General features: G+C 42.0%; 6 protein-coding genes and 1 non-coding gene across 10 annotated transcripts; 4 read left to right on the plus strand and 3 right to left on the minus strand.

Annotated features, from left to right (window-relative positions):
• Nucleotides 1–678: 678 nt before the first annotated feature.
• Nucleotides 679–8497, plus strand: LOC135498641 (sulfide:quinone oxidoreductase, mitochondrial-like). The gene is made up of 8 exons (XM_064789020.1): nucleotides 679–899; nucleotides 3506–3676; nucleotides 4049–4300; nucleotides 5569–5781; nucleotides 6083–6266; nucleotides 6410–6477; nucleotides 6740–6918; nucleotides 7181–8497. Exons 1-8 carry the CDS (start codon nucleotides 690–692, stop codon nucleotides 7239–7241), a joined length of 1338 nt encoding a protein of 445 aa, XP_064645090.1. The 5' UTR covers nucleotides 679–689; the 3' UTR covers nucleotides 7242–8497.
• An 86-nt stretch (nucleotides 8498–8583) lies between these two features.
• Nucleotides 8584–10424, minus strand: LOC135498643 (protein N-terminal glutamine amidohydrolase-like). Its single transcript, XM_064789022.1, has 5 exons — nucleotides 10355–10424; nucleotides 9729–9827; nucleotides 9331–9532; nucleotides 9043–9167; nucleotides 8584–8848 (listed from the first exon to the last, which is right to left on the minus strand). The coding sequence occupies exons 2-5, from the start codon at nucleotides 9757–9759 to the stop codon at nucleotides 8730–8732; spliced, it is 477 nt and encodes a 158-aa protein (XP_064645092.1). The 5' UTR covers nucleotides 9760–9827; nucleotides 10355–10424; the 3' UTR covers nucleotides 8584–8729.
• Nucleotides 10394–13240, plus strand: LOC135498642 (isochorismatase domain-containing protein 1-like). Its single transcript, XM_064789021.1, has 5 exons — nucleotides 10394–10597; nucleotides 10847–10894; nucleotides 11262–11423; nucleotides 11702–11818; nucleotides 12346–13240. The coding sequence occupies exons 1-5, from the start codon at nucleotides 10463–10465 to the stop codon at nucleotides 12490–12492; spliced, it is 609 nt and encodes a 202-aa protein (XP_064645091.1). The 5' UTR covers nucleotides 10394–10462; the 3' UTR covers nucleotides 12493–13240.
• Nucleotides 13241–13921: 681 nt separating this feature from the next.
• Nucleotides 13922–16934, minus strand: LOC135499017 (deoxyuridine 5'-triphosphate nucleotidohydrolase-like). 3 transcript variants are annotated; one of them, XM_064789630.1, is made up of 5 exons: nucleotides 16897–16934; nucleotides 16031–16356; nucleotides 15646–15737; nucleotides 15160–15279; nucleotides 13922–14893 (listed from the first exon to the last, which is right to left on the minus strand). In XM_064789630.1, exons 2-5 carry the CDS (start codon nucleotides 16333–16335, stop codon nucleotides 14676–14678), a joined length of 735 nt encoding a protein of 244 aa, XP_064645700.1. In that variant the 5' UTR covers nucleotides 16336–16356; nucleotides 16897–16934; the 3' UTR covers nucleotides 13922–14675. The 3 variants fall into 3 exon arrangements, with proteins under 3 accessions (XP_064645700.1, XP_064645699.1, XP_064645698.1); XM_064789629.1 differs by having other exon boundaries at nucleotides 16828–16923; XM_064789628.1 differs by having other exon boundaries at nucleotides 16705–16923.
• LOC135499016 (protein KTI12 homolog) lies at nucleotides 16539–19022 on the plus strand. The gene is made up of 7 exons (XM_064789627.1): nucleotides 16539–16690; nucleotides 16849–16900; nucleotides 17015–17067; nucleotides 17549–17684; nucleotides 17883–18042; nucleotides 18451–18513; nucleotides 18797–19022. The coding sequence occupies exons 1-7, from the start codon at nucleotides 16540–16542 to the stop codon at nucleotides 19004–19006; spliced, it is 825 nt and encodes a 274-aa protein (XP_064645697.1). The 5' UTR covers nucleotide 16539; the 3' UTR covers nucleotides 19007–19022.
• Nucleotides 17123–17195, plus strand: Trnak-cuu (transfer RNA lysine (anticodon CUU)). Its single transcript has one exon. It is a non-coding gene; the product is annotated as a tRNA-Lys (tRNA).
• A 427-nt stretch (nucleotides 19023–19449) lies between the features above and the next one.
• LOC135498627 (excitatory amino acid transporter 3-like) lies at nucleotides 19450–27593 on the minus strand. Of its 2 annotated transcripts, none has more exons than XM_064788994.1 (9): nucleotides 27064–27593; nucleotides 24035–24388; nucleotides 23330–23445; nucleotides 22860–23005; nucleotides 22392–22563; nucleotides 21611–21844; nucleotides 21160–21354; nucleotides 20577–20711; nucleotides 19450–20229 (listed from the first exon to the last, which is right to left on the minus strand). In XM_064788994.1, the coding sequence occupies exons 1-9, from the start codon at nucleotides 27190–27192 to the stop codon at nucleotides 20022–20024; spliced, it is 1689 nt and encodes a 562-aa protein (XP_064645064.1). In that variant the 5' UTR covers nucleotides 27193–27593; the 3' UTR covers nucleotides 19450–20021. The 2 variants fall into 2 exon arrangements, with proteins under 2 accessions (XP_064645064.1, XP_064645065.1); XM_064788995.1 differs by lacking the exon at nucleotides 27064–27593 and adding an exon at nucleotides 24695–25543 and having other exon boundaries at nucleotides 19451–20229.
• Nucleotides 27594–27998: the final 405 nt, after the last annotated feature.

A 27998-nucleotide genomic window follows, 5' to 3' on the forward strand; every position in this document is an offset into this window, starting at 1 on the left:
GGCCATATGGCGCAAAGAAATAAAGAAATTGTCAAGGTGAATTCTTATGGATGCTCCAGCATCTATTAGATAGGGTTCACGACAAAGATAAATAAGATTTATTAAAAATATACATGATTAAGAAAATGGATGATAGAGGATATTTTAGATGGTTGGGGCAAAGAAATAAAAAGAAATTATCAGGGGAACTGCCTTACGGATGCTCCAGCATCGATAAGATAGGGTTCAATCCAAAGATGAATAAGAATTATTAAAAATAAACATGACTAACATGTATGGATGATATAGGATCTATTAGAAGGTTGGTGCAAAGAAATAAAGAAGTTGTCAAGGTGAAGTCTTTTATCTATTAGATAGGGTTCATCCCAAAGATAAATAAGATTTATTAAAAAGATTTAAGAAAAAGTGTTTTTTTAAACATAATACTATTGACTATGTTATCAAGTATGCTGTATGAGATGATCCCCCATCCGTACAGACGTCCGTTCATAACATACGCGTGCGCAATGAACCCTAGATCCTGCCGCTGATGGTAATCTGTCCTCATCAGACGTTTAGTAACACCAAGTTAGTACAGAGGGCAGCACTGAAAACACCTAGCCTAATACCATTAGACCCCGTGTGGTGTCGCTCAGGCAGCAGCTGCAAAACATGTGCCATTCTAAAAATAGAACGGACGCGACGTAGAGATGTTGTCAAATTGTCTCCTCAAATTCGGTGTCCTCAGGCCCTTGGGATGTCAAATTGGCCAGTTTCGAGGGGCACATACCCCCGTTGGGAGTCCCCAGAAGGGGTACAAGGTGGTGGTGGTAGGAGGGGGAGCAGGGGGATGCTCCACAGCAGCGAGATTGTGTAGACAAGTTGGAAAGGGAAATGTGGCTGTGATTGAACCAGCTGATGTAAGTATCAAAGGCCCTCCCCCCGCGTGGTCTGCTGTGCTTAGTGTTTTTGCCACTTTACAAAGTAGCTTGTCGCTGATCAATACCTCCATGATCGGAGGGATAGAAGTCGCTCGTTTGCAGAGCGCTGTACCTCTTTTTGACATAGGCCTATGTCTCTGATCCTGCCCCTGTCGTCTCTATCTGTGGAGAATGCCCCGAACAAGTTCTTGGTCAGTGGGCTGGTGGCATACATTGTGGAGGTGCATGCGCCCAGAGAGCCACTGCCCCTCCAGACAAGACGTCTTTTTCATGCAGATATCAAATGAAAAGTAATGTCCCCCCCCCCATCCCGGATGGTGTGTGTGCCCAAATTGTGGGGGGGGGAGGGGGACACACACCATCCCGGGGGGGATAGAAAATTACAAAAACTTTTTACCCTCCTGAGGCATATTCCAGCATGTTTTGATGCATGAGAGAGTAACGTGCCCATGCTGCATGGACCCTGTGACCATATGGCACATCCTGGCCTGAAATGGTCTTGTGTCTGCCAGATTGTGATTGCCCTTGGTTCTCCAGAAAGGTTACCACGCTGAGCTGGGTAATGATGTTTGCGATTGTAAAGCGCTTTTAGACAGTAGATAATACAGTGGAATGCACTAGGCAATACTCACATCATTTTCATTATTGTATTGGGGGGGATGTGTCCCAGATTGGCAATGGTTAGGAAAAACATTGTGCTGTTATGCCTACACAAATTTGCTGGAACTTGATGTTTATGGTAGTTTGTATTGTGCAAATTTACACAATTTGAAAAAAAACGATGTGCGTCTTTAAAGGCCTACGCCATTCATTTAAAAATTTGAATTTGTAATTGAATTAGAATACTTTCAATTGCATTATAAATACACACAAATTATAAATTTCAGCTTTGCCATTGTGTAGACCTACATGACCTATATAAAAATTCTATAAATACCAAGGTTCAAGAAATTTGTATTCATAATAACTGCACTACGGCATTGTGTATTAGTGGATTTCTATTGAACTAGACACAAATAACTACGAACGGCGTACTCCTTTAATTCTTTAATAATACCTCAACATTAGTCAGAATGTGTCTAGTCTTGGTTCCTGGTCATAGTTCGGTAAATATATTACATTGGCTATAATCTCTTACCGTTTTTGTCAACAATGTAATCTATAATTGTGTCATTCTGAACATAGATAGTGATATTTTCCTTGTCCGGGATTTTAACCGCATAGATCGTGCACAACTCAATTAACTTGGGGCCTATCAGCTAACACAGTGATTATGATGTCCCAACAATGGCAGAGATCTCACAACACATAACTGGTTTCACTCTCATTGTTCACCTCACTTTTTGGTATAAAAAGCCACCCCCTAATGAGGCAGAACAAGTACAGCACTTACTGTCCTCCTAGGTAGGGTTGATCAAGAGAGGGTATAACTAGCCCCTCTTGCCAGAAAATGTTCAAAAAGTGTCATATCCCCCTTGAGTGGACATTGATTTGGCCAGAAAATGTTCAAAAAGTGTCATATCCCCCTTGAGTGGACATTGATTTGGCCAGAAAATGTTCAAAAAGTGTCATATCCCCCTCGAGTGGACATTGATTTTGCCAGAAAATGTTCAAAAAGTGTCATATCCCCCCCAACCCCCCCCCCCCACCCCAAGAGCCTTTTACCCCTTTTGAGTGGACATTGATTTTGCCAGAAAATGTTCAAAAAGTGTCATATCCCCCTTGAGTGGACATTGATTTGGCCAGAAAATGTTCAAAAAGTGTCATATCCCCCTTGAGTGGACATTGATTTGGCCAGAAAATGTTCAAAAAGTGTCATATCCCCCTTGAGTGGACATTGATTTGGCCAGAAAATGTTCAAAAAGTGTCATATCCCCCTTGAGTGAACATTGATTTTGCCAGAAAATGTTCAAAAAGTGTCATATCCCCCTTGAGTGAACATTGATTTGGCCAGAAAATGTTCAAAAAGTGTCATATCCCCCTTGAGTGAACATTGATTTTGCCAGAAAATGTTCAAAAAGTGTCATATCCCCCTTGAGTGAACATTGATTTGGCCAGAAAATGTTCAAAAAGTGTCATATCCCCCTTGAGTAGACATTGATTTGGCCCGAAAATGTTCAAAAAGTGTCATATCCCCCTTGAGTGGACATTGATTTTGCCAGAAAATGTTCAAAAAGTGTCATATCCCCCTTGAGTGGACATTGATTTTGCCAGAAAATGTTCAAAAAGTGTCATATCTCCCTTGAGTGGACTTTGATTTTGCCAGAAAATGTTTAAAAAGTGTCATACCCCCCTTGAGTGGACATTGATTTTGCCAGAAAATGTTCAAAAAGTGTCATATCCCCCTTGAGTGGACATTGATTTTGCCAGAAAATGTTCAAAAAGTGTCATATCCCCCTTGAGTGGACATTGATTTTGCCAGAAAATGTTCAAAAAGTGTCATATCCCCCAAGAGCCTTTTACCCCCCTTGAGTGGACTTTGATTTTGCCCGAAGATGTTCAAAAGTGTCAGTGCCCCCCTCCCCCAGTGGACAAAGTCACCACCACTTACAGAAAATACTTTTAACGAACATTCTTTTTTGCAGTACCATTATTATCAGCCAATGTTCACGCTGGTTGGCAGTGGCATCAAGAAGCTTGAAAATACTCAACACCCAATGAGTGAAGTGCTGCCCTCCAATTGCGATTGGGTGAAAGACAAAGTGACGGCATTTGATCCTGAAAATAATACTGTGACAACACAAGATGGACATAAGGTACAGTAAAACCTCTCTAGTAAGGACATCCTCGGGACTGACAGGAGGTGTCCTGATTAGAGAGGTCAAGTTGGATGGAAACAACCAATTTGGGACCAAACCTAGTGTCCCTGATAGAGGGGTTGTTCTTAGAGAGGTGTCCGCTAAGAGAGGTTCCACTGTATCAACTTTTCCTCTGCTTTGTAGGTTTTCCACGCAAATCAGATCGTTATCTCCACGGAGAGATGGCATGTCCACGGTGTCCAGGGTGAAACTGATTCACCATTTGAATCACCTCTTGGGTACATTCCACCCAAAGACAATTCGTCCTTTTGATTTTCACCTGCATATTTGCCTCTGATGCCCTTTACCAAAACCTGTTTATCTTTTCAGATAAATTATGACTATCTTGTGGTTTCTGTAGGCCTGCAGTTAAACTACAATAAAATCAAAGGACTTGAGGAGGCGCTTGCATCAGACCCGATGGTCGCCTCAAATTATTCGCCGATGTACGTAAATAAGACGTATAATGCCATGAGGTCATTTAAAGAAGGCAACGCCATCTTTACATTCCCGAACACACCGATAAAATGCGCTGGAGCACCACAGAAGATTATGTACTTGACAGAGGAGTATTTGAGAACGGTAGGTAAACAAGTCATGAAGCCTTAGCTGCCCCTAAATCTCCCTAGACGTTAGAGGGTCTGTGAGATTTGACGAGACTTGAGCCAGAGGATGTACTTCCTTTAAAGGGAACTGGAACCGCCAAGCCAGTTCGTATGACCTCATTTTCATTTCCCGCGTATCGGGTGATCAGAACGAGGCATGAATGAAACATGGCGCCTAGCTGTCAATCATTGAGTGACGTCACTAATATGGAATTTACTACGAAAACTCATGAATGAAAGATCGCATGACTCACGTGATTCTCACATGATTCTCAATAATAACAAATTGAACTGCGCATGCTCGAGCACTGGGGGCGGAGCTACAAATCTGAACTCGAATAGGAAGTTGGAAGTTTGACTTTCTCGGGCGGTGAAAGTCGAAAAGTTGAATAAATCGCTCGGCGGTTCCAGTTCCCTTTAATGTCATTCATCGTCATACTTACTCAATTGCTGAGTCCTCTTTGTGCCTGGAGGGCGCATGAAGCTTCAGTCATCAGTCTCCACCCTGTTCGGTCAGCAGCCTGTGGATGTTTCCCCAGGTCAGACTAAGCTGTTTCATCTCCTTCCCGTATTACCCCAGGTCTCTTTTCGACGGCCATGGTGTCTTTTTCCCTTTGGCTATCCATTGGAGTGCTGCCCTTCGGAGTGAGCCTGGCATTCAGCACACATGTCCCAGCTAATTCCAGCGTCGTCTTTGAACCATATTGACGATTGGTGTGCACCCTGTTGGAGTAGGTCTACCAATACTGATCCTGTTGGGCCAAAAGTTCCTGCAGATTCTTTAATTTGTTCCTAAAGGTGTCGAGGCGTTGAGTCAGGCAGCTGGTCTCCCTCCAATATTCTCCTTCCATAGATGAGCAGTACGTTCATGTTCGATTGTACTGTGGCTCTGGTACTGAGTATCCTTGACTGCTAGATTGGCTTCAGCGTACCAATGCTCGGTTGGCCTTGGCTATCCAAGCCACAACATCATTATCAAAATTTGGCAGATGAGTCAACAGATATACACCTTTCCAGAAATGGGGTGCTGAGTGTCCGAAATAGTGATGTCATAAGGGGAAACTAGGCCTTATGGTGGAGGGACAAAGGAGATAGTCATGGTTGACCAACACACTTGAATGCCTTTAATGACGGACAAGGGGGAAAAAGTAAGTTCCAATGCAAGCCACCAATTTCGGGAAGCATGTATATGTGATGGAAGATAATCTGGAAATCTTTCAACTCAGTTTTGCCAATTCTTTTCAGAGTGGAAAGCGAGACAAATCGAAAATAATGTTCAACTCGCCATTAGGTGTTTTATTCGGCGTCAAGAAATACGCCGACGCATTATGGAAGGTGGTTGAAAAACGTGGAATCGACATCAATCTGAAACAAAACTTGGTTGAAATTCGAGCCGACAAGAAGGAGGCGGTTTTCGAGAAGTTGGATTCCGAGTCAAAAGAGAAAGTGACATACCCGGTAAGATGTGTTCATTTCATTTAGCCTATTTTTGTCGATTGCTTTTCAACTAAACGCTCAACAAAGTTTAACTAAATGCTTGACGAAGTTTAACTAAATGCTGGACAAAGTTTAACTAAATGCTGGACAAAGTTCCATTTTGGCCAAACGATTTCAGAAAAAATTCAACATAAAAATATTTCTGTCTTATGCTCTAGGCACTGTGCCATCCTTGTTGAATAGAATTCAAAATTTTGCTCAATATAAACAGGTTCAGTCTGTATTGCATTCTGTATTGCATTTTATCCTTCATTTGATCCAGTACGAAATGATACACGTGACTCCACCAATGTCGACACCAGACGTGCTACAGCAGAGCCCTCTGGTGAACGAAGCTGGATTCGTTACCGTCAACAAATTAAACATGCAACACACCAAGTACCCAAATGTTTTCGGGCTCGGAGACTGTACAGATATCCCGACAGCTAAAACTGCAGCGGCCATAGGTAAGTGAAGGATTATTGTAATGGCCTGCTCGTTGGTGCCGATGAAAATGTACTTGATAAGCTACACTGTCCTTCTTTGCAACGCTGTCTGTCTATTTGTGGTTCCTACTTCCTACTCTTGACAACTATATTGATACTTTCAGCTTCCCAGAATGCAATTCTTGCCAATAGCTTCAAAGCAGTGATGAATGGACAGAAGCCCACTGGCAATGTAAGTTTTGCAAAATATCGTGAAATATTTGTCGCAAGCAAAAACAAGAACCCTGGAGGACACATCAGTGACTTTTTCGCCATTTCTTTTCTGACTTTCTGACTAACATCTGTTTAGTCATAATAGCTTTTGAGACATAATTTTGTATTCTTGAGCTTGATGTTTGAAAAAAGGGCCAGAGTGCCCTTTTGTCTACAAATTCACTATGAGCGAATTAGGAACCTCCAAGAATAAGAAATAAGCATTGTCTCGAATTTTTCAGTACAATGGCTACACTTCCTGTCCCCTGATCACAAGCCGGTCCACCTGCATCCTAGCAGAATTTGATTTCGACGGCCAACCCCTTGAAACGTTCCCGATCGACCAAGGCGTGGAGCGGACAACTATGTATCACTTGAAGAAGGATGTGATGCCTGAAGTCTATTGGAAGATGCTTTTGAAGTAAGGGTTGAAAATGGAAATTTGCAGTTGAATTTGAAAAATTTACTTTACTTATCATTAACTGATTTGTGAAGATTTCATAACTGTGTCTACTGAAGAAAGGGTTAAAATCCAATGATGAAGAAATTCTGTTTGTAAAACTGAAGAGAGGAATTTTGCGGCCATGACGGAGTCACACAATGTTGAAAACTGGCGTGATGTGACTGATGTACGCCACCTGGTAATTAACCTTGAGTATTGACCTTGACCTTCTCTTTTGCAGCGGACGCTGGGCCGGCCCAGACTTGGCAAGGAAACTAATGCATCTTGGGACAGGAAAGTAAAGAGTTACGATGAAAAGGATGTAGTTTTAGCCGTGGAGTATATACCCGTAATGTGATAAAGTTGAAAAGGACAATTCAAGACTGACTACGTATGCAATTTTGGAAAGTTTGAGACAGAATATTATTGAGCTGTACTTATATTTTTATAAGCATTTCATGTACATGTTGATATATCTCTGTAGAAGGGAATCACTGTACTTCGAGCTCGAGCATGTGGACTTACCTAGTTAATATAACAGGGTAGGTGGTCACTATAGCAGAGCACATGAGTACTTGGCCATTGATAATAATCATGTAGACTTTGTGGGTTGTTCTACAGAAACGTTCATTTTATTTTATTTTGTTTCTTCCGTTTTGAAAATCGATTTTTGCCCTGGGCATCATCTCCTTTCACGTGCCACTACAGTTAGGCACCATTGGGCTTACTGGCCTTGCGACTCTTGTCTTTTCCCAGATCCAGAGTCCATGCAGGCTGCATGTTTTTCATTTGGTTGGGCCACCCTTTATTTGGCCTGGTGTAGACACCAGACAAAAGGAACCTCGGTTTTATGTCTCTCTATCAACTCCTGATTTCCTCAGGATGCCCAACAAGTATCAAACAAAGAAGACCACAATATACTGCCTATATAATTTATTAGAGGCTGACATTTACTACAAAACAAGCTTCAATTATTCAATTAATTACCCTAATTTCATTTGATACTGTAAAAGTCGATATATCACCTTGATCAGAAGCACAACACTTCATCCCTAATGGTGAACATTCGTCGCATCTTTTACATCATCAAACACAACAATATCATACTTTTCAAGAAGAAAAACACAATATCACATTTGACATTTCACTACTTGACAAAAACATGCACCAAAAACATTCTTCTGACATTTTAGTTTCAGCCCTAATATAGCACCGACTACAAAGAAGTCTTCAATAGGGTTGACGTAAATAACAAGGAAACATATGACACATAACAAGCCAAATAGAAGAGTACACTGCATTGAAATTGCCATTGCTTCCAGCCGAGGGGTCACTCAACCAATCTGGGCATGTATGCTGGCAACCTGGATCTGGCAAGGGAAGGGTGGCCTCATGTTATGGTGCTACCTGCCAAAGTACATAGAACCTTGGCTGTCGGTTCATTTTGCCAACATTTTAGCTACAGCCTTGCAGTGTTTGGTGGTAGTGCTTCGAGTTTGGTGTCAATTCCTCAAATGAAATAAATAATAAAAACACAAGTAAATCTAAAACTGCTGTCTTTGGACTAAGGGAAACCTTATATTAATGAGTTTACCACAATTTGCAGCTAGCTGTAAGGTTCCTGACGAAACATTGTCTCCGGTAGATAAGATATATTTTAGTTCACGTATTATTCCACGTTATGTATTCCCAATCTGTTCCGGTACTGCTCACATAGTCATAAAGTTCGCGTAACAATACAGCAAGCCGCAAATCATCCGAATTGGTCCTAAAAGTTATGATATCCAAGATTATCTATTTTTCGTCTTTGCTGAGTTAAATTTTGATACGAATTTGCGTAACGTCACGATCTCTCCATAGCCAACTGCAGGGTCCATATTTATGAAGTCTTCGAGATTGTTCTGTATTTCTGAAAAAAACAAATTTACATTGCTGAGCAAATTTTCAGTTGTGCGGTAAAGATGAAGCTTCAAACACAGAGGTTGGGGACTAATTTGATGATGTCAAACAGGGGAGAACTCACATCAAAATCGACCACCCAGGTCAAATAACTGTGGCGATGAAAGAAAGCAATCGGCCAGGAACCAGCCTAAAAACACTCACCAGGTGTAGTGATGCAGGGATAGGTCGGTGGGTCAGTGCGGAATATTCCGTCGTCGTCGAGCATGTGCGACCGGTCAGAGGCAAACTTTTCAAGGTAGAGCACAGCAGGTATAACTCTAAATGACCTGCAAAATAAAAAGTCTTTTAACAAAAACAAATTTTATAGCAATTTGACAATCAATAATTCAGTGCCAGCATAGCAGCGATGTGAGTCACTTTCACGGAAACAACCACAGATGTAAACAACAGGGTGCAGGCATTGAAGGGAAACATATAAAGGAGACATACCTTCGATATTTTGCCTCCAGTTTATCATCATAACACAGCGCCTCTTCAACATATTTATTGAGTTCACAAGGAAATGGTAGTTGCGTATCTAAATCATAAAGTTCGCTCCCGCAATCTCTGCAGCGCACGAATATCACATGGTAGTCCCATACGATTGGGTTCTCTGGCTCGAGACAGGCCTGCTGTCTCCAGATCGGAATCTGAAATATCAGATAAGAACTTAGAGGAGGCATAGGTTTAAACTAAAGTGCCTGGCAAACAAGCAATGTTAATCGCTGCAACATTTGATCATGACCACATGCAAGGAATCTGTTTTATGTCATATGAGAAGAAGCCATCAACATAAAGTGACTTGCCCAAGATCAGCCAAGCATGTGGATTCTATTCTAGACTGTACCTTTTTTTCGTCATTTGAAACAAACACTGCATAGCAGTTACACAACTCCTCTGGATGAGTCTTCCTGATGTGATCACACAGTAGCCAGATATTCTCTTCGCTTAAAAGAAAACAAAATAGGTCAATGAAATAAGTTTCGCGATAATTTCTTTGTTCCTCTAAACAACCAGCACTATTAATAACGGCATTTTTGTGAGTTTCTTGACAACTACCCTGTATATAATCACAACTGGATCAGTATTCTTTTCCCTGAATCTCTCACTTAGTAGGCAGCGTAAAGACCTCTGTTGTTTACATGGACCAAGCCGTTTACAAACACAAGACAGCAAAATCACAACATACGAACAGACGTGACACTTCTGACACAGATTACGATATGGATTATGACACGAGAAGTTGCTTTTTATGCCTATGGTTTAAATTTTGTGACATATGTCACAGATGGTAACCAGCTGTCAACTTTTACTTCCTTGTACATTTCTCTGTGTATTTCCCTGTACATTATTTTGACGAAAATAAAATGCAATTTTTGGCAATCTTTGGGATATATTCTTTAAAAACATTGATGTGCATAATGTGAGGATCATCATTAGCTTTACTGTGAGTCAATGTTTATGCAATATTTACCAGTAACAGCTCGTATAAATGCAATTTTCTCGAGAGGGCAAAAAATTTTCTTTGGAACTGGGCGCTGCCATCTTGAATTTTAATCATGTGACACCAACTTTGGACAAAATGGCAGTCCCCATGATTAAAAATTTCGGTGATATTGAGACGAATAAAACCGTCTTTTTCATGTGTGACATGCAAGAAAGATTCAGACCGAGTATAGAATATTTTGAAGGCATTGTCCAGATATGTAGTAGACTGGTAAATAACCATATGTTTTTGCGTTTTTTAGGTTTTTCAGACATTCGTGCATTGAGTATGTACATAACATGCATTATACATGTAGCTAGCTGTATTGAATAGAGGCCTAGGCCAAGGCAGAACATGAACTACAAAGGCCTCGTTCACCCTAAAGACAAAGTAAACGAAGAGGTTTTTCAATCCCATCTGTCCTGTCCTATATAACTTCTTAAATGCTTTCATCATTCCACTTCTACAATCTACTTGCAGGTCTCAACATCAAATATACTGAACATTCCTCTTGTGGTTACAGAACAGGTGGGTTTTGGTTACCGCGTCAAGTTCATGTATTGAGGGCGGGTCTGGATTCCACAGTCACTTTCACACCAGGTGGTGGAAGTCACTGCTAGCCAAAACCAACCTGAATTGTGAATATAGGCACAATCAGAATATGTGGAGTGCGACCATGCGGTCGTTTGTTTGCTGCTCTCGATTAAGGACACCCTCAGGACTGATAAATGCTGTCCTTAGTAGGGAGGTGTCCTGATTAGAGAGGTCAAGTTGAAGGGAAACAACCAATTGGGACCAGGACTAGTGTCCTTAATAGAGAGGTGTTCGCTATGGAAGGTTCCACTGTATATCAAACCAAGCTGATGGACCTATTTCATTTGGTTCTCTGTTTCAGTATCCAAAAGCACTCGGTAATACAGTTTCGGAGCTCGACACAAGTAATGCAGTGGGAGTGTACCCCAAGACGAAGTTTAGTATGCTGATCCCAGCAGTGGAGGAAAGGTTGGGAACATTATGTGGAGGCAACGTCAAGCACGTGGTGCTGTTTGGAATAGAGGTTTGTACTACCATTAATGTAGCATAGGCAAAGCGTAGCCAGGATCTCGCAAGTGGAAATCGTTTTGCTCAAGCGCAGAGTTCAACATTCCGCAGCTTTCACAGAAACTCATAAGTCAACGGAGCATCCTTGTAAAGACCGTGTTGTATGGAGAGAGAGATTCTGTGACATTGAACTATCATTTTCCATTGCCCTAAATTGTTCTTTAAGGACAAAGTCATAACCATTAGGCTATAATGAAATCATTTTCAAGTTGATCATGCACATTTGTATTTCAGACACACGTTTGCATCCAACAAACAGCCATTGACCTCCTGAAGCGTGGTATCCAGGTATACATCATCGCTGACGCCGTCTCGTCAAGATTTCAACACGACAGACTGTATGCATTAGAAGTAAGTCAACATTTAACCACCGCTTGTCCCAGGAATCAATCAGTGGTGTTGATACATAAACCTGTATACAGTGCAACCTACCTTAGTGGACATCTCTGTTTACAGGACACCATTTCTATTAGGGTCAGTGAATTTGGTCCAAAATTGCCTTTTTCTATGCAATTTGACCTCTGTAATCAGGATACTTTCCTATTAAACATTGACAGTCTCAAGTGTGTCCTCAGTGGAGAGGTTCTACTGTTATTGTAAATATTAGACCCGCTCACTTGGGATAGCTTCGTGCAGACTGAGACTGGGGAACAAAATAGGTATAGGTGCAGTGCTCTTGTAGGACTGCACTGTACGGGTGTGAAGACGGTGCCTTTTCCTACCTGCTGTAAAGGATGAAACCCCACTACCTTTCATCGTGATGAGACATCATGTCCTAACTGGCACCTGCTTGTAGTCTCCCTATAAGATATTCTCTGTGTTTCATATACATGTTGCTACACCCACTTACTGACTTCCGTTTGCTTGATCCCTTTCAGAGATTACGCCACATTGGTGCAACTGTCACAACGAGCGAATCAATCCTATTCCAACTTCTTGGAGACAAGGACCATTCAGACTTCAAAGCCGTTCAGGCACTCGTGAAGGAGAAATATCCAGACACAGGACTTTTGAACAAATTGTGAACAACTTTTATGAAATCTCACCAGAGCAGAGGAACAATTGAGCATAATAATTAAGTTGATCAACAATGCTTTGCCTCGGAAGTGGACACTATCGTCTCCATTGCATTTCACTGTCCTGAATTGAGTGAAAAGAATGCTGGGTCGTATTCCTCAGTTTGTCCGACTGTAAATGATTGACCCTTGGCTGCTAAACATAAACCTCATAAATGAATTTAAAACTGTCTTTGAAACTGGGAAAGACGTTGCCTTTGGAGCCCCATCAATTGCTCATGCCAGTCCAGGAATAACAATAAAAAGCCTCATTATATAAACGTCATTGTAGAATAGAATTGTCCCCATGGATCCTGGCCTCAGGTACGGTAAGGAAAGTTTAAGCTAATAACCAGCACATTGAAGAATGGGTTACCAGCATTGTTTTCTGGGACACCCTGTCACTCGACGATAACCAGCACAAGCATGAAGTGGGGCCCAGAATAGTTTTTTGGATCCTGCACTCGAAGATTTACATGGAATCAAAACAAAGGAATAGGAGCCCATTATTCTTGTGGGATACCCTGTTTTGAGACTTGTCCCCTTTTGAGACTTGGTCCCTTACAAATATGAACTCTTTAAGGGTTGACTATCATATCCACGCACTGCCATTAGCTTCTAAAGGAAATGTTATCGTGTTTTCTTGCACAAAACATTTGATGCACATTTTAATGTGATTTTCAGGGTGTTGAAAGAGAATAAATGTCCATTTTATGTACACGGTATACTTTCTCGTGTGATTTGTTTTGATCCAGCGTTTTGTAATCTGAAGTATTGGAGCAAACTGGAAATGCAAGGATAGATTTGTTTGAAAATGTTTCCCCAAATCTTGTCTCTTTATGCCAACGAAAATGACCAAATGCAAGGACATAGATTTGTCTCAAAATGTGTCCCCAAATCTCATCTCTTCTTTTATGCCAAGACAAACTGACGAAATGCAAGGACAGATTCATTTGAAAATGTGTCCCCAAATCTTGTCCATCCCGTTCTCCGACAGCCAAGCTGACCAGATGTAAGGGAGAGTGGCACTTCTCTTGAAGGCAACTTTTTGGATTAAAATTGGGACATCCTACAGTCGGCCAATTCTATAGGTCAAGTTGCCAATCCCACAACCAACCAAGTTGAGCTAGTTGTCCTTCACAACCCAGTAGTCCTCCAAAGGTGTACTATCTAGTTGCTGGTAGGGCAACTTCACAACTCGGAGGTTGCCCACCCTGAAATTGAGTGAACTTGGATAACGGCACAACTGCTAAAATATGAACCATCAGCTAGTTTTACATGCAAGTCTAAGTTGTAGGTATGTTCTTGTCTTTCCATGACAGCTTGCAGTGAATTAATACTTCACTAACAAGACAAAGCATTGATAAAAACTCGAGCAATAAATGAACAGAGTCATACATAGGAAAATAAGGTATATTTTGTCAACAGGGAAAGATGCTAGCACAAAGTGGGACAACTGACTTGATGTCTTATAATTTCACGAAAGAAAGGAACGCATTGGGTATTTAAGACACATGATTAGGGAGGTTCTGCACCGCCTACGATTACGATTACGATTTGTGTATGACGTCATTAATTTTTGCAGCAACGTCATCAGCCCTGAAATCGTCTGCGGCATATTCGGTTCGTTTCTACGACGATGGCGGCTAATCTTCGTAAGTGATAAACGATCATCGAGAACGTCAATTTCATGCACTTCCAAAGTATCCTGGGTCACGTTTTTCACAAACAATATATTTTGACTATGCACTCCAGACGTAGGACCTGCAAATTTCATGGCCAAAGCTGTTTTAGACCGTCATGACTGCAATGAAATTGGAATGCAAATTCGCTCTGTTCGTGAGCCGTGGGTTTCTTGAATGACATCAAGAGTATTTTTGCGGAACTGAATTTAGCTGCTTCTCGACGCGATTACGATTACGATTACGTTTTCCGAAATCGTAATCGTAATCGTATTCGTAATCGTAGGCGGTGCGGAACCTCCCTATTATGAGAACACACAATGTGTATGTCCAAGTACATGGATATGACATGGAATGAAAGCTATTTTTTCCTCCATTTTGATAACAAATGCAAGTATGGCGATGTTCTTTGTACATGTATGGCTGTTGCACTGATCATGTTGTGCAGCATACGTATCAGTTCAAGCTATGTCAGTCAGCTTTCACTTCCGTTTGTTTACAATCACCAGATGCTCCAACATCTTTTTTAATTTCCACTGTGGCATCTTTTTCGACAGACTTGTGTCCCCCGGTTGAGCCAAATCCGGCCTCTCCCCGCTTCGTTCCCGGCAAAACATCTGTAGACTCGACTATCTCGGGAATGAAAGCCTTTTCGCATATCAACTGTGCAACCCGATCACCTCGTTTCACTGAAAATGAATGAAGAAAGATTGTAACGGAAATTTGTGAACATGGTCACATTTTGTGACGACAAGGGTCAGCCCAAGCAACCTTGTTGTTTCTCCAGTGCGATGACTTCATCCTCACTTCACCCTTGATGGCTTGGGGTCACGGATGAAACTTACCAGTTCTTGATGTCATATCAAGAATAACATCACCTCTATCTAGTCCTTCCTGAGTTTGGTGTGAACTGGGCTAATGAATACATCACAAGGCCACCTCTTATACTGCTCACCTGTGAATATTTGCTGTGCATGGTTGAAAAGGACGACCCCAACTGGTCCTCGATAATCGCGGTCAATCACTCCAGCGCCGACGTCAATGTGACTCTTGGCAGCTAAGCCAGACCGGGGCGCTGTGAAGAGAAAGAGTCTTTGAAGAAACACAAGAAATTCAAAGTTTTGCAGAGACACCAATTGTGACTGCTGTCTGTAGACTTTAGAGAGGTATCCTGATGCAAATTACCAATTTGGAACCAACATCCTTTTTACTAGTTCTCAATCTCAGAGAGGTTGCTCTGCAATGCAAGCAGAGGTGTCTGCCAGGAAAGGTCTCACTCTTAGTCTCATACAATTCAGTCACAGGTAGGCCTAGTAACCATCTTCAGTTCAAGGGAAATTACTTGTAAGCGGGTTATTACCTGATCTTCACAGGTAATTAACTGATCTTCACAGGTAATTATCTGATCTTCACAGGTAATTACCTGATCTTGAACACTTACCTACTCTCCCATAACAGCCCTCGGGCAACATTATCTGGATATCTGTGGCAACAATAGCCTTGCCTTGAGCAGGAATTTCACAATCATGCGCACTGAAATATAGATTAGAAAATCAAGTTGAAGTGGAGGAAGTTTGTGAACGATAGCGCGATTACCCTGGACCCCACCCTGTCCCAGGCAATGTCCCCGTTTGCAATGCCGATTCAACCTCAAAAGAATTGTCATCAATTTCATTGAGAACTACTTTACCGTCACCTCGTACAACAACAATGAACATATAACATCATGGCCTTGTCAACACCTTTTCACTTTTTCAGCAGATTCATTACTTCTGGGGTACCCCGTAGGCCTGCGCATGTATAATGTACAGTGAAGCCACACAGACCTGTACAAATCAAACCCAACTGCATGATCTGATCCTCTTGATGGGGTTGTAGCAAACTCAGACAGTTTGTGGAACATCAGGACACGATCATTATGTTTACTGTGACCATTCTCCGTATTTGAGGAATTGAGTGATGTTTCGGAAGGCATAATTTTTGCTTTCTTTCCGGCAGGCTCCAAGATCTTTTCCGTGTTAGTTTCCTTGTCCATTTTCTTAAATTCCCGCCAAATTATTGGCAAGTGGTTGGAGACACGAAAGCAAATGGAGTTGAGGCGTCGTATGGAAGTGGCAAGAACTAATGACATATTGTGCAAATCATTCCAACACTGAAATATGAAGAGTTGTAACTTGTAAAGTGCATCATAAGTCTTGAACTGACAAATTTTCCAAAAGAAATAGTATGATTCGGAGGTGATGTTTCTTCATTTTCCCAAGGGGTCTCATTTCTAGGAAATTTTCGAAAAATTAAAAACCCTGGAGAAAATCCCCAGCTGAAATTTCTCGGCAAAATGCCGTTCGTCGTGATCACTGGATTGCCTTGCAGCGGCAAAACCACACGAACAGAACAACTCAAAAAGTATCTGACTGATCAGACGGAGCGGACAGTTCATTTGATCAACGATGAAAGTGTAGGATGCAACAAAAACGACGTTTATGCAGGTAAAAACACAAACAGTGATTGAGAATATTTCCGGTCAAATTTTCCGATTTCGATTTTTATCTGCCACATGCGCAATAAATATCCCTCGATTTTAGGTTCCGATTTCAATGATGTGGGCTCAAGGTTGTTGACTAACGTTCTATTCCTGATATTTCAGAATCTCGGAAGGAAAAAGATGTTAGAAGTGGTCTAAAAGCGGCAGTACAAAGGTACGCTATGATCGCGTCGTGAATTTGGTTCCTGTTATTTTCCCTGTCAGTCAATTATGATTGATGGATAATTAACTGATTAACGCGAGCTTATTAATCCTTTGTTCTTTTCAGGAAAATATCAAAAGAAGATGTTGTCATTCTTGATTCGCTAAATTACATCAAAGGTAAATGTCAATGAAAGATTTCAAATCACGTCTGGAAACATTGCATGCAACAGCTGCCCGGCTAGCTCAGTCGGTAGAGCATGGGACTCTTAATCCCAGGGTCGTGGGTTCGAGCCCCACGTTGGGCGCTTATCTTTTTCTTATATTTCCATCTTTTTTTTGTTTTTATATAACCCTGTTGTTTTTATATAACCACTGTATCGAGAATATAGTAGGCATTTAAAAAATTCAAGTCATTTTTGAATGTAGTGTAGGGCACTTCGTCTTTGGGCCAGAGTATGAGTAGAAGTGCTTGCCGCACAGAAACATGAATTGATAGACCCAACTATTTTAGTTCATAAATTACCTCCTAGGTGTCAGGGCTGAAGGAGTGTGTTCTGCCTCCTAGTAGGGAAATTTTGTACTATAATAATATAATAACTGCCCTCAGTATACCCATTTATCTTTGTGGGAATTTAAAGAAAAAATATCCTACTTCCAGGCTATAGATATGAGTTATTCTGTGTAACAAAGTCAGCCCAAACTCCCAGCTGTGTTATCTTCTGTGATATCAACGTTGACACGGCAAATGAATGGAATAACTCTCGCCCAGATGCAGATAAATATGCAGAAAGTGTGTAAGTATACATGCCAGTTTGATGAAAATTGGCATCTTTCTATATCAGTCTTCACATCAACGTTTAATCCTCAATGTGTATCTAAATGATTTGAAAACATTGAAATCAATTTCAAATTTTGAACTGGCAAACTTTTACCTTTAAATCTTAATCGATTAAGATTGTGCTTAAATTAATTGTATGTTACTTTTTCTTAAGGTTCAAGGAGTTGGTAATGCGTTACGAGCCCCCAGACTCAAGAAACCGATGGGATTCTCCATTGTTTACAGTTCAACAAGATGATGAGTTGCCATGCCAACAGATTTGTGATGCATTGTTTCGGCGGAAAGCTCCACCTCCTAATCAGTCAACACAATCTGTAAGTATTTTTGCTTCAGTAACCAGTCTGGAAGGGGATAGATTTCCATACCATACCAGATATATTTCATCCTATGGAAATACTGTATCATCCCTTCAAAGTATGTCTTCCCATACTTAGGTATGGATTTCCATACATGTTGCAGTTTGTGATGCAGTGGACAACCCTGATTCAGTAATCACATCACATTCAGCTTTCTTTATGGCTGTACTACAGAACCAGTCCTATGTCTCTAATAAACCTGGCTGTCATCTCTTGTCCCTTCCGTTGATCCCCAGAGCTTTGTCTCCAAAGATGCACCATCAGTCAGCACTTCTTCAAATATATCAGCTGAGTGACTGGTCCACAGGCCTCTTGTTTACTTTTCTTCTTGAATCCATTGAATCTAAATCAACTTTTTATTTCCAGCAACCATTGTCTTCAACAAATTTTCTGTACGAGCTGGACAAGTTAACTCAGGAGACAGTTACTGTAAGGAAGACCTGCTATGACTTTTTTTTGAATTATTTGACCTAGTTGTTCTTTCAACACACAGTTGACATCCTTCCCTGATCTTAGTTTCGATGGCAGCATGAACCAGACACCAGTTCATGTCAGTTTTTCGTGTCTGTTGAGGCAAATACATTTATGTTATCAGCTGAGTGACGGGCCCATCGACCTCTTGTTTAAATTGATACTGGTAACTTCACATGCCTTGTTTGACATTTGAAAACTGGCCCACAACATTTATGTTCATTTAAAAAATATATTTCAGGCCATTCTGTCGGCTCAAAAGACCAGCATGCCAGGAGACAAGATCCTCATCCCTGGTACAAGTGAGAAAATTGACCTGGTACGACATTTGACCTTGGGGGAACTCCAGCGAATCAGAAGACAGTTTATATCCTACACAAAAATGCATCCTGTGGATGTCGGTAAAATTAGCGGTGTATTTGTACATTATATTAACCAGACAATAAAATAACTTTATATTCAATATAGATTGGTTGTTGTTGTTGTTTTTATGACCGTACACAGCTAAAGGTTTCCATCATAAAACCATTGATGGGCCAGTGTTGGAATCTATGGTGATAATCACAAACGACGTTTTACAGCAGATCTCTGTCAGAGCTTCTGTGATGGACCATGGTGGATCCATTGAGTACCCTTCTAGCTGCATGTTATCTTAAAGCTTGTCCCCTTACCATGATGCAGTAACCTTGTGAACCCCGACACCACAAGGCTTGTTTCTTCACCATTCTGGACCCTAGTGATAACACTGCTATTTCCTTTAAGCATGATAAATGAATTTCACAATCGTGCGCACTAAAATATAGATTAAAAAATCAAGTTGAACGAAGTGGAGGAAGTTTGTGAATGGTTGCGTGAGGATTTTTCGCAATGCTTATAGGATAGTCTGGTGCCGTGGTGGTTCCCGGCCCTAGCATGCCTGGACCCTGTCCCCATGTCCCTGATTGCTATGCCGATTCAATCTCAGAAGAATTGTGTACCGTATTGACGCAAAACGTGTTGCTTTCCCATGATAAAGACACATTGTGGGCCCTGTCGCCGCAAGGCTTGTTCGGGACCCTGGCCCAAAGAATGGCTGTGTTGACTGAAGAAAACGAATAACACAGACGCTGGATCTTTTAATGAGGTAGTTGGCTATATATTTCTAAACCGTTCATTGACCTTGCCACCAAAACTAGAGAGGTTTCAAATTCACGACGTCTCGCGTCTAACCTACTCTACCGATGACAGCTTACACTACAGTAGAACCGCCACCACAACCAATTATAATTTTCAAAGTGTTTCCACCCAAGACCACGATTCCTAATAATATTTACAAATATTTTACACTTTGCATTGTTCTCACATTCTTAAAGCGAAGCAATGACGTTTTCTGGACGGTCCGGAAATTTTTCGGAAGTCCCCGAAACATCCTAAGATCTGATCCCCCAAAATCGGAAATTTTCAAAGGTTTTTATATTTCGGAACTTTCAAAACGTTGTCGTTTCGTTTGACGTGAATGCCTTGTTTTCAAATCCGCCATTCTGTTTTGTCGTGTGCTCTTCTTCATCTTGTTTCTCAGCATCTGTTGCGGCGTCCAGTCTGTCCAGCTTCTTCAGTTCCCGCCTTGAGAGGTGTTCGACCACTCCTGCGCCGATGGCGTCTCCCATGACGTTGATCGTCGTGCGGAATCGGTCCCTAAACAAAATGTCGGAATGTAATGATTGGAGTGACCGGGGAATCTTTAATGAGGACGGCGAGCCATCCAAGTTACTGTGGACGGGTCAAGCTGGATGTAAATGTGACTCGCAAAAGCATTAAAATATCTACTCCCAGAAGGCCTGAATAGTATAGTGTTCTTGGAGAATGAGCAAAGAAACCTCACCGTAGACATAGTTTCGTTACACTGCTGAACCTTGCCTCGTCCATCACCCTCGGCCTAACATGAGACAGTATGCATAGAGGATGACTTAATGGACTGCCCCTGGAAATGAGTTTTTTCATTGGGAGATCGCCAAAATAGTTATACATGTACATATACTTACAACAGCCAATCAACTGCGAGTATTTTCGTGACGTCTTCAGTGGGGAGTCCGACAGCCGTGAGGACGATGAGCATGGTCACGAGTCCGGCCTGGGGGACACCTGCAGCCCCGATAGAGGCGACGGTCGCTGTGACACTGGAAGATGAATAATTCGTGTGATCAATAAAACTAAGGGTATTTCCCGTAGTCACCCTGAGGTTAGGTTAGAAAGTCGTCGCACCTACTTGACTTGTCGACGTCACCAAGACAAAAAAATCACCTAATTTTCGTTCTCGTTCCCGGATCAAAAGCTAAACGTCTCTAATGAGGCGATGCGAAAACGAACTGAAACTCTGCCGGAGAAGAAAAAGACACATACTCCGGCACAATGATAGAAGGGTGGTGAGGCGGTCAAGCTTGAACATTACGTCTGCTTTGGAGAATGAGTAAGAGAACGGGAACTTGTTTGGAGAAGGAGGAGGCCGAACTGGAATATCATTGTGACGTTTAGCGTGATTCGTGAGCGAATTCAATTGACCAAAACGAATAATTGAAACTAAGGTTTGCCTTTCGATTTGTTGAATGAATACGAAAATATCTTTACCTGATGGTGATAATTTTCCCGACGTCCAAGGGAACATTATTCAACTGAGCGATGAAAACTGCCGCGACCGCTTCATAGAGAGCAGTACCGTCCATGTTGATTGTTGCTCCTACGGGGAGGACAAACCTTGTCACACGGCGGTCTACGCCATTTTTGTCTTCGAGGCAGTGGTACGTGACTGGAAGGGTAGCGGAACTGAAAATGAGAACGCGAAATTTTGTGAAGTCAAAGCTTTTTTTAGATAAACAAATTGATCATTTCATCCAACATCGCCAACCATCTGCTTGGCATCAAAATCAAATCCCTATGTAAGCATCTCTGATTGGATATGATAACGGGAAGCTAGTCTCACCAAAATATGCTTTCGATTGGCTCATTTCTAAGGACAGTACCGATGATGCAGAACTTCGCCAATTCTGATTGGTCGAAATTGTCGTCTGCCGCAGCTCACCTTGAAGATGTACCAAACGCAGTGATCATGGCCTGTACAACGCCAGCAATATATTTGAACGGGTTCTTCCTCACGCAGACGAAATATATAAGAGGCAGGACTATTATGCTGTGGATGGCGAGCCCGGCGAGGACTGTGGCCATATAAAGGCCAAGTTGTCGGAGAACTTCAGCAGGATCCGGCATTTTGATGATTTCCGCGGCGACGAGGAACATGATACCGACGGGGGAATACCTGGAAAGAAGAATGGCGTCATTGGAGAATTGTGGGAATTTGGAATTGGGGTCAATTGAAAAATGAAAGATGTGGAACATAGGAATACTGATGTGAAATCCCTCAAAAAGAAGGAAGTCACCAAACCGGGATTCCCAGAATCCTTCAGGTTCATAAAAATTATACCCAACCAGTTTGATTGGCTCCTTCCCAATCACAACTCCGATGATGCAGAATTCAGTGCATCACATTGGACGAACAGAAAAACTATATCGGTGAAGCAGAGCTATGTACATCTGCCAACGATAATCTAATCAATTATGTCAAACAATATATCTAGTAATTTCATGTCCGTGTGTTTCCGACCGCTCATTGACTGTTTGGTTTTGGTATCTCTGTTGTCAGAGAGAATATCCTTCAATCTGCTTGGAGAATGATACTTGCCGATAAGCAAATGATTCCTACGTGTCGGCAGAGTAAGAGGAAGGGGATGTATGTGGAAAAGGTGGCGGCAATGGTTGAGATCGTCATTTCAAAATGAAGAAGGAACTGCAATATAAAATCTTACCAAATCACTACAGCTACCAGTCTCATCGTCGCCTCACCCAACGCCTCGAAAAACTGTGTCAGGATTTCTCCTTGTTTCCCCATCTTGCTGATCACGAGACCCAACGCAATAGAGAAGACTACAAGACCCAACACGTTCATGCCGTCACCCATGCCCGGCACTGCGTCATACTCTGAAAGTGAGGCCACGTGGTTAGATGACGTCATTATTGGAGGCCCGTCATTTGGTGACAGTTCAACTTTAAAGCGGCTGTTTCATGTGGTGGCAAAAGCGCCCATTCTCAAAAGGGCGGCAGCGTTCATTTGTCTAGCCATGGTGTTTGTTATAATAATTCTTAACAATCGAAAAGGACATTGCGTAATTCTTGGAAAACAGTAGCAAGTCTTATTTACAAGTAGTACTTCCCTGTTGTTTAACTGGCTCGTGTGTACAATAATCTTTTTGGGACATCACCCCTTTACGACTTACCTGTGACGTCAATGGTGGTGTTATACGGCGCTGCCGTACTGTTTCCTTCAGGGTTTATCGTGACATTCCGCTGGACCACCCTCGGTACTTGCGCCGTGGTGGACTGCTTGAAGGTCGCCACCACTATATTGTCGGGGAAACAGTTCCTGACAGAAAGAAATCATCGTTATCATACAGGATTCATGGCCCAGATTTTCGCCCTTGCATCACGGTTTAAATATTGGGAACTTTAAAATGATACATTGTGTATGTCACATGACGCATGTGTTTCAACTTCAGTATTAGCAGCATCCAAACGTTCCAGTTTCATGCACACGCCCCTCCCCTGCATGTTACTGATACAAATAGCTTGGTTTCTTTTGGTCTGATATGTTGGCACGTAATGAGAAATTTACTTTTTCATAAATATATTCTGTCAACCCGCTTGCGTGGCGTATGAATACAGTGTTAAACTGTATCCGCTCACTCACCTAATGAGATCAAGGAAAGCATCCGCGGTGTCCACAACTTTCGCCTCACCACCAGTCACCGTAACTGTAGACTGAGCACCTGGTTGAATCACAGATACCAGAATCATGCCTATTATCTGAAAGGTAGAAGAGAGTGTGCGAAAATTAGAACGGCCACAGTGGCTGCCATCTTGGTCGAACAGTTGACCATGTAAATATATATAACTATCGTACAAGGGCAATGAACGTACGGTGGTGTCGCTGCCACCTCTTCTGGCTTTACATACCATGTTCATTTCGACCAAACCCTAGATAAACAGGTATGGCCGCTGGATAGGATGGATAACCTTGCTCACGTAGTCTCAGTTTCGAATTCCAAATCAGCACGCGCATCGGATGCCCAGCGGCAGCAAAATATCGGGTCGCGAATGACAGACGGGTTAGCTTCCTTTCGTAATATTTCATGATTGCACGACTGTCAATAATTAAGTGCAATGCTTTTAAGGAGACATCACAATCCCACAGTTGTCTTCAAAGTAATTGCCGGCGCACGCCCTCCAATTCTCTTAAAGGGGAATCACCAAATCAAGCAGCTCTCGTAAAGGGGACAACAACTACATATGTAACACCTCAAATAGTTCTCTTGATATCGAACTCAACAACTCCGGCAGTTTTCTTAAAGGGGACAACAATATATACAATATTTCTCTGAAAGGGGGTACTTGCCACTGCAATTATTGTTGTGGAGAAGTAATAGATCACAGCTCTTAGTCCCATCCTTCCGGAAGCACGCGCATCCAAACTGGCTAACCCTGCAATCAGGGTGGAGACGATCAACGGAAGTATCAACATCTTGAGCATGCGCATGAGAATGTCTCCAGGGAACCGGAAGTACATCACTTGCTTTTCCGTGAACGGGGGATCCACCATACGAATTCCAGCACCCATGCCGATACCAGCAGCAATTCCCAGAATCATCAATAAAAGGAGGAGATTTTTCTTCAGCCCGCGCAAAAATCGTCTGCCGCATGATGGGCTCTCTTTCCCTACGTCACTTCCGCTGATACCATCGAGCGCCACCTGTAGAGGAATAGAGTAGATGGTCTGGTTAAAATTAAAGTTTGTGTTCGGAACGCACTCAAACTTATTGTCGGGTAGAAAGTACAGATTTTAATTCTTTGCCAGTACAAGGATAACATGTCAGGGAAAGCTTCTTTAAAGTGTTCCATGCAATGGAACTTTAAATTTATTGAAAAACACGTCAACGTCAAAGTTATTGCGTCAACAACAACAACAACAACAACAACAACAACAACAACAACAACACAAATCAAAATGGCGTCATGCCAAATCTGCCTAGTCATGCCAAGTCTTGCCTCTTCTCACCTGATTACTTGAGTAGGATATTCCACCGTTTTCTGTCGCCATGTTATTGGGTTAACGTTCTGGGTGTTAAAATAGTCACAAGAAAGGAACGTCACAGTTGAGTTACAACTATCTATCTCTATTCGAAAATTCCAAACAAAAAATCCAATAGGTCAATATAAATGTGTTGGGAGTGGTCAGAATTTACCCGAATTTATGTTACGTAAACCGCGATATCTGATGACGTAACACACAAGTAATGTTTGATACAAACACTGTTTGCCGTGTGAATCAACCACATGTAGATAAGAATTGTTGTGCTCGCCCAAAATGGCTGTCTGAATTGAACAAAAGATATTCCCCTCGAGATTGAAATATCAGAGTTGTTTTGCAGTCAACGAAATCGACGGGTTTCAGAGAGTTGCGAAGACTTCCTTGTTGCTGAAACAAAAGTTTATTGTTTGGCGGGAATTTCCTTGGCTATTCAGTCACGCGGTGATGTCGCACATTGGTGTTATGTGAAATTGAAAAGTCTGAGAATCCGACGAGAATATTTTCCTGCAGTCACACGAGTGGGTTTTCATACGAGTGTAGAAACTCTAATTAGAGAAACTAATTGTTAGTAATTAAAACGTCTATTATAGGACGCCGTTCCACCAGTCACAATTCAAGTCGCAACTTGTTTTACTTTTCACAATATCCGACAAAAAAGAGGTCCGTAAGCAATTGGAAATACGGGAAAAGGAAGCCCGTCCGATGAAGTTTGCGATAACTAGTCAAAACCGTGAGTCTAAAAAATCCTGTTATCCTCGTTTCTCACAACAAAGATTTTTCGTCCACCTCTGATGGAATGTTTGCTATGTTTGTGTTTGAGGTGAATAAGTCACCTATATCTCGCGAGTGATATCAGATATATACCTAAAGGACGCGATAGTCTTGTTCATTTGCATATGCAAATATGGGGACACTTCTAGTAAGACAAGTCTATTGTGGAATACAGGTGGGTGAGGTATTGCCATTATTTGAGATTGCTAACCTCCTTTGTACCTGAAATGTATTTCAAAGCAACAGCTCAATCACGATGAACTTCAGTGCAACACTCGGCACTAATGACCGAACTCAGTAACGTGTTCGAGAGGAGGAGCATACGACTGACTTTGATATTCGATGATGCAGCTCAGTCGGCTTACGTACTCTGTTTGCCGAGACCTAATTTACGTGGCTGCTGTGTAGCGCAACCTGGTATTTATCCGAGCAAAAATGACCTGCGTGCGGATGTTTTTGCGCGTCATTCTGGTTCCCGGTTGACTTGTTAATATCTACTGGTATTGGGCAAAGTCAAATTCAAAGTTTTCCGCCTCAAGGCCTCCTCCGAATAAAAATAACTGCCCCCCCCCCCCAAATTTCTGAAACCACCGCAAATGACACAGTCGTCTGTCAATAATGACGGAGCGCACTAGTCTTGAGCTATAGTTTTAACGCATTCCGCGTGGCGGCGCTCAGAAACCGCGCTTTCGTATCGGCGAAAAACCATTGTGTCCCTCATGCAATCGCAAACAGTTTCGGTTCTGTGAGAAAGGAGAGACCCCTATCGATGATTCGTGAAACTTAATCTAACCTACCTAGCCCCTGCCTATAGCTTCCTTAAGGAAAGTATAAGTCATCGTACTGTTTGCTAGCATAGATATAACGCAGATGGGATAACATGATTCTGTAAAATTACCGGCTTGTCAAAGTAAAGTGTCTTTCTCAAGGTCCCTAGTCATCGAGTCATGTTATCCTGTTATCTGTACAACCCTAAGACGTCAGAATTGAACTTGATCTGATAAAATGCATAAAATACGTATTTGAATATAAACTTTGTATGAACAATTTTGTGAATTGACGAAATCATGATAAGATACGACGCGATATTAGTATTAAAGGTACAGTGTCTTATCATCTCAATAGTTTTTTTAGTTCGTGTTCGCACGTGTTTCGTTTTTACCACGATACTGCACCTTTAAATTTTCGCAGACATTTTTTGACACTGACGCAATGATAAGATAAGGTCGGTGATCATTCAGTGTAGAAAAAGGCGATATATTATTTTGCTTCATTTATGACTAGATAACATGTATATTCTTCATTTATGACTAGATAACATGTATATGCAAACATACAATTCACGAATTTTAGTATTTATGTCCCTAGTTAATTTAGGCTAATGGTCACTTTATTGTTTTTTTCATTTCCAACTAATCATGGCGGCAAGAAAGAGCAGTGGTCGGGGGGGGGGGGGTCTCTAGCGACCTGTCAACGTGCCTAGGGTTGACAGCTGGGGTTGACAACGGCACCAGTAGACCTTTGAATTGAAACGAAACTAGGTCAGTAATTTAGAGACAACTTACCTTTTCTGGTATGACGTAATAATCTTTCTTCAGTGTGCCACCAGGGGGCGACACTAGTAAGTATGTCGTTTCCCCGCCAGAGGGCGTCTTTGTAAGGTATGGGCTGTCACCAGGCGCGCCCTCCGTCATGGTGCTTCGGTACCCTCTGACACAAAAGTTAACTCTGATAAACAACGGGAAAGGGTAAGGAGAACTGATAATCTGAGCCTACTCCTCCAGCTGGCTATCGGTAATCCGAGATACATTAGCTCGTAGAAGGTTTCGGCGAAGGACGTGGGTTACTACTCCAACTGGTTATCCGCGGTTGACACCTGACTCCTCCAGCTGGGTATCAAAACAGTGCCAGATTCCGGCTTGAAAATATTGTAAAGAGGTAACAGAAATTTTTATAAATCGAAAATCCCTACTCCATAATTAAAAGTGACATCTGACAATCATCTGACAGAGTTGAGACAACTTCCTTATGCATGTACATACATGTACTTGTACATGTAATTTGATTGAACACGGGGACACGAGACCTCTGTATATCGTCAATCCATAAAGTAATTAGTTTGAACTCATATCTATCTATCTTAGATCTCGGACAATCGAATATTAGCACTTGAAGGGGTTGATTGGTCAATAGTAAACATGATTTAGAGATGGCTAACGGCAGCTTGAGAAATTCGGGGGTTCAATGATCGCTCTAGACTCCCTGGGCAGCCAATTGCGTCATCCTAATTTGGTCCTTCCAGAGTGTAGCCCCATCCGGCAGTATCTAAAACCACATACCACATACCACATACCCACATACCCACATTTTAGATACTGCCAGCCCCATCCTAGCACCAGTTGTTTTCGGTATACTTCGCCTCTCGAAACAACACAGGAGTAAAAGAAACACCTGATCTCCGGATGCTCCTGCCCTGGCCCTGCACACAGGTCAGTTAGCC

This window comes from Lineus longissimus, chromosome 14 (assembly GCF_910592395.1).
Source record: "Lineus longissimus chromosome 14, tnLinLong1.2, whole genome shotgun sequence".
Lineage (NCBI taxonomy): Eukaryota > Metazoa > Nemertea > Pilidiophora > Heteronemertea > Lineidae > Lineus > Lineus longissimus.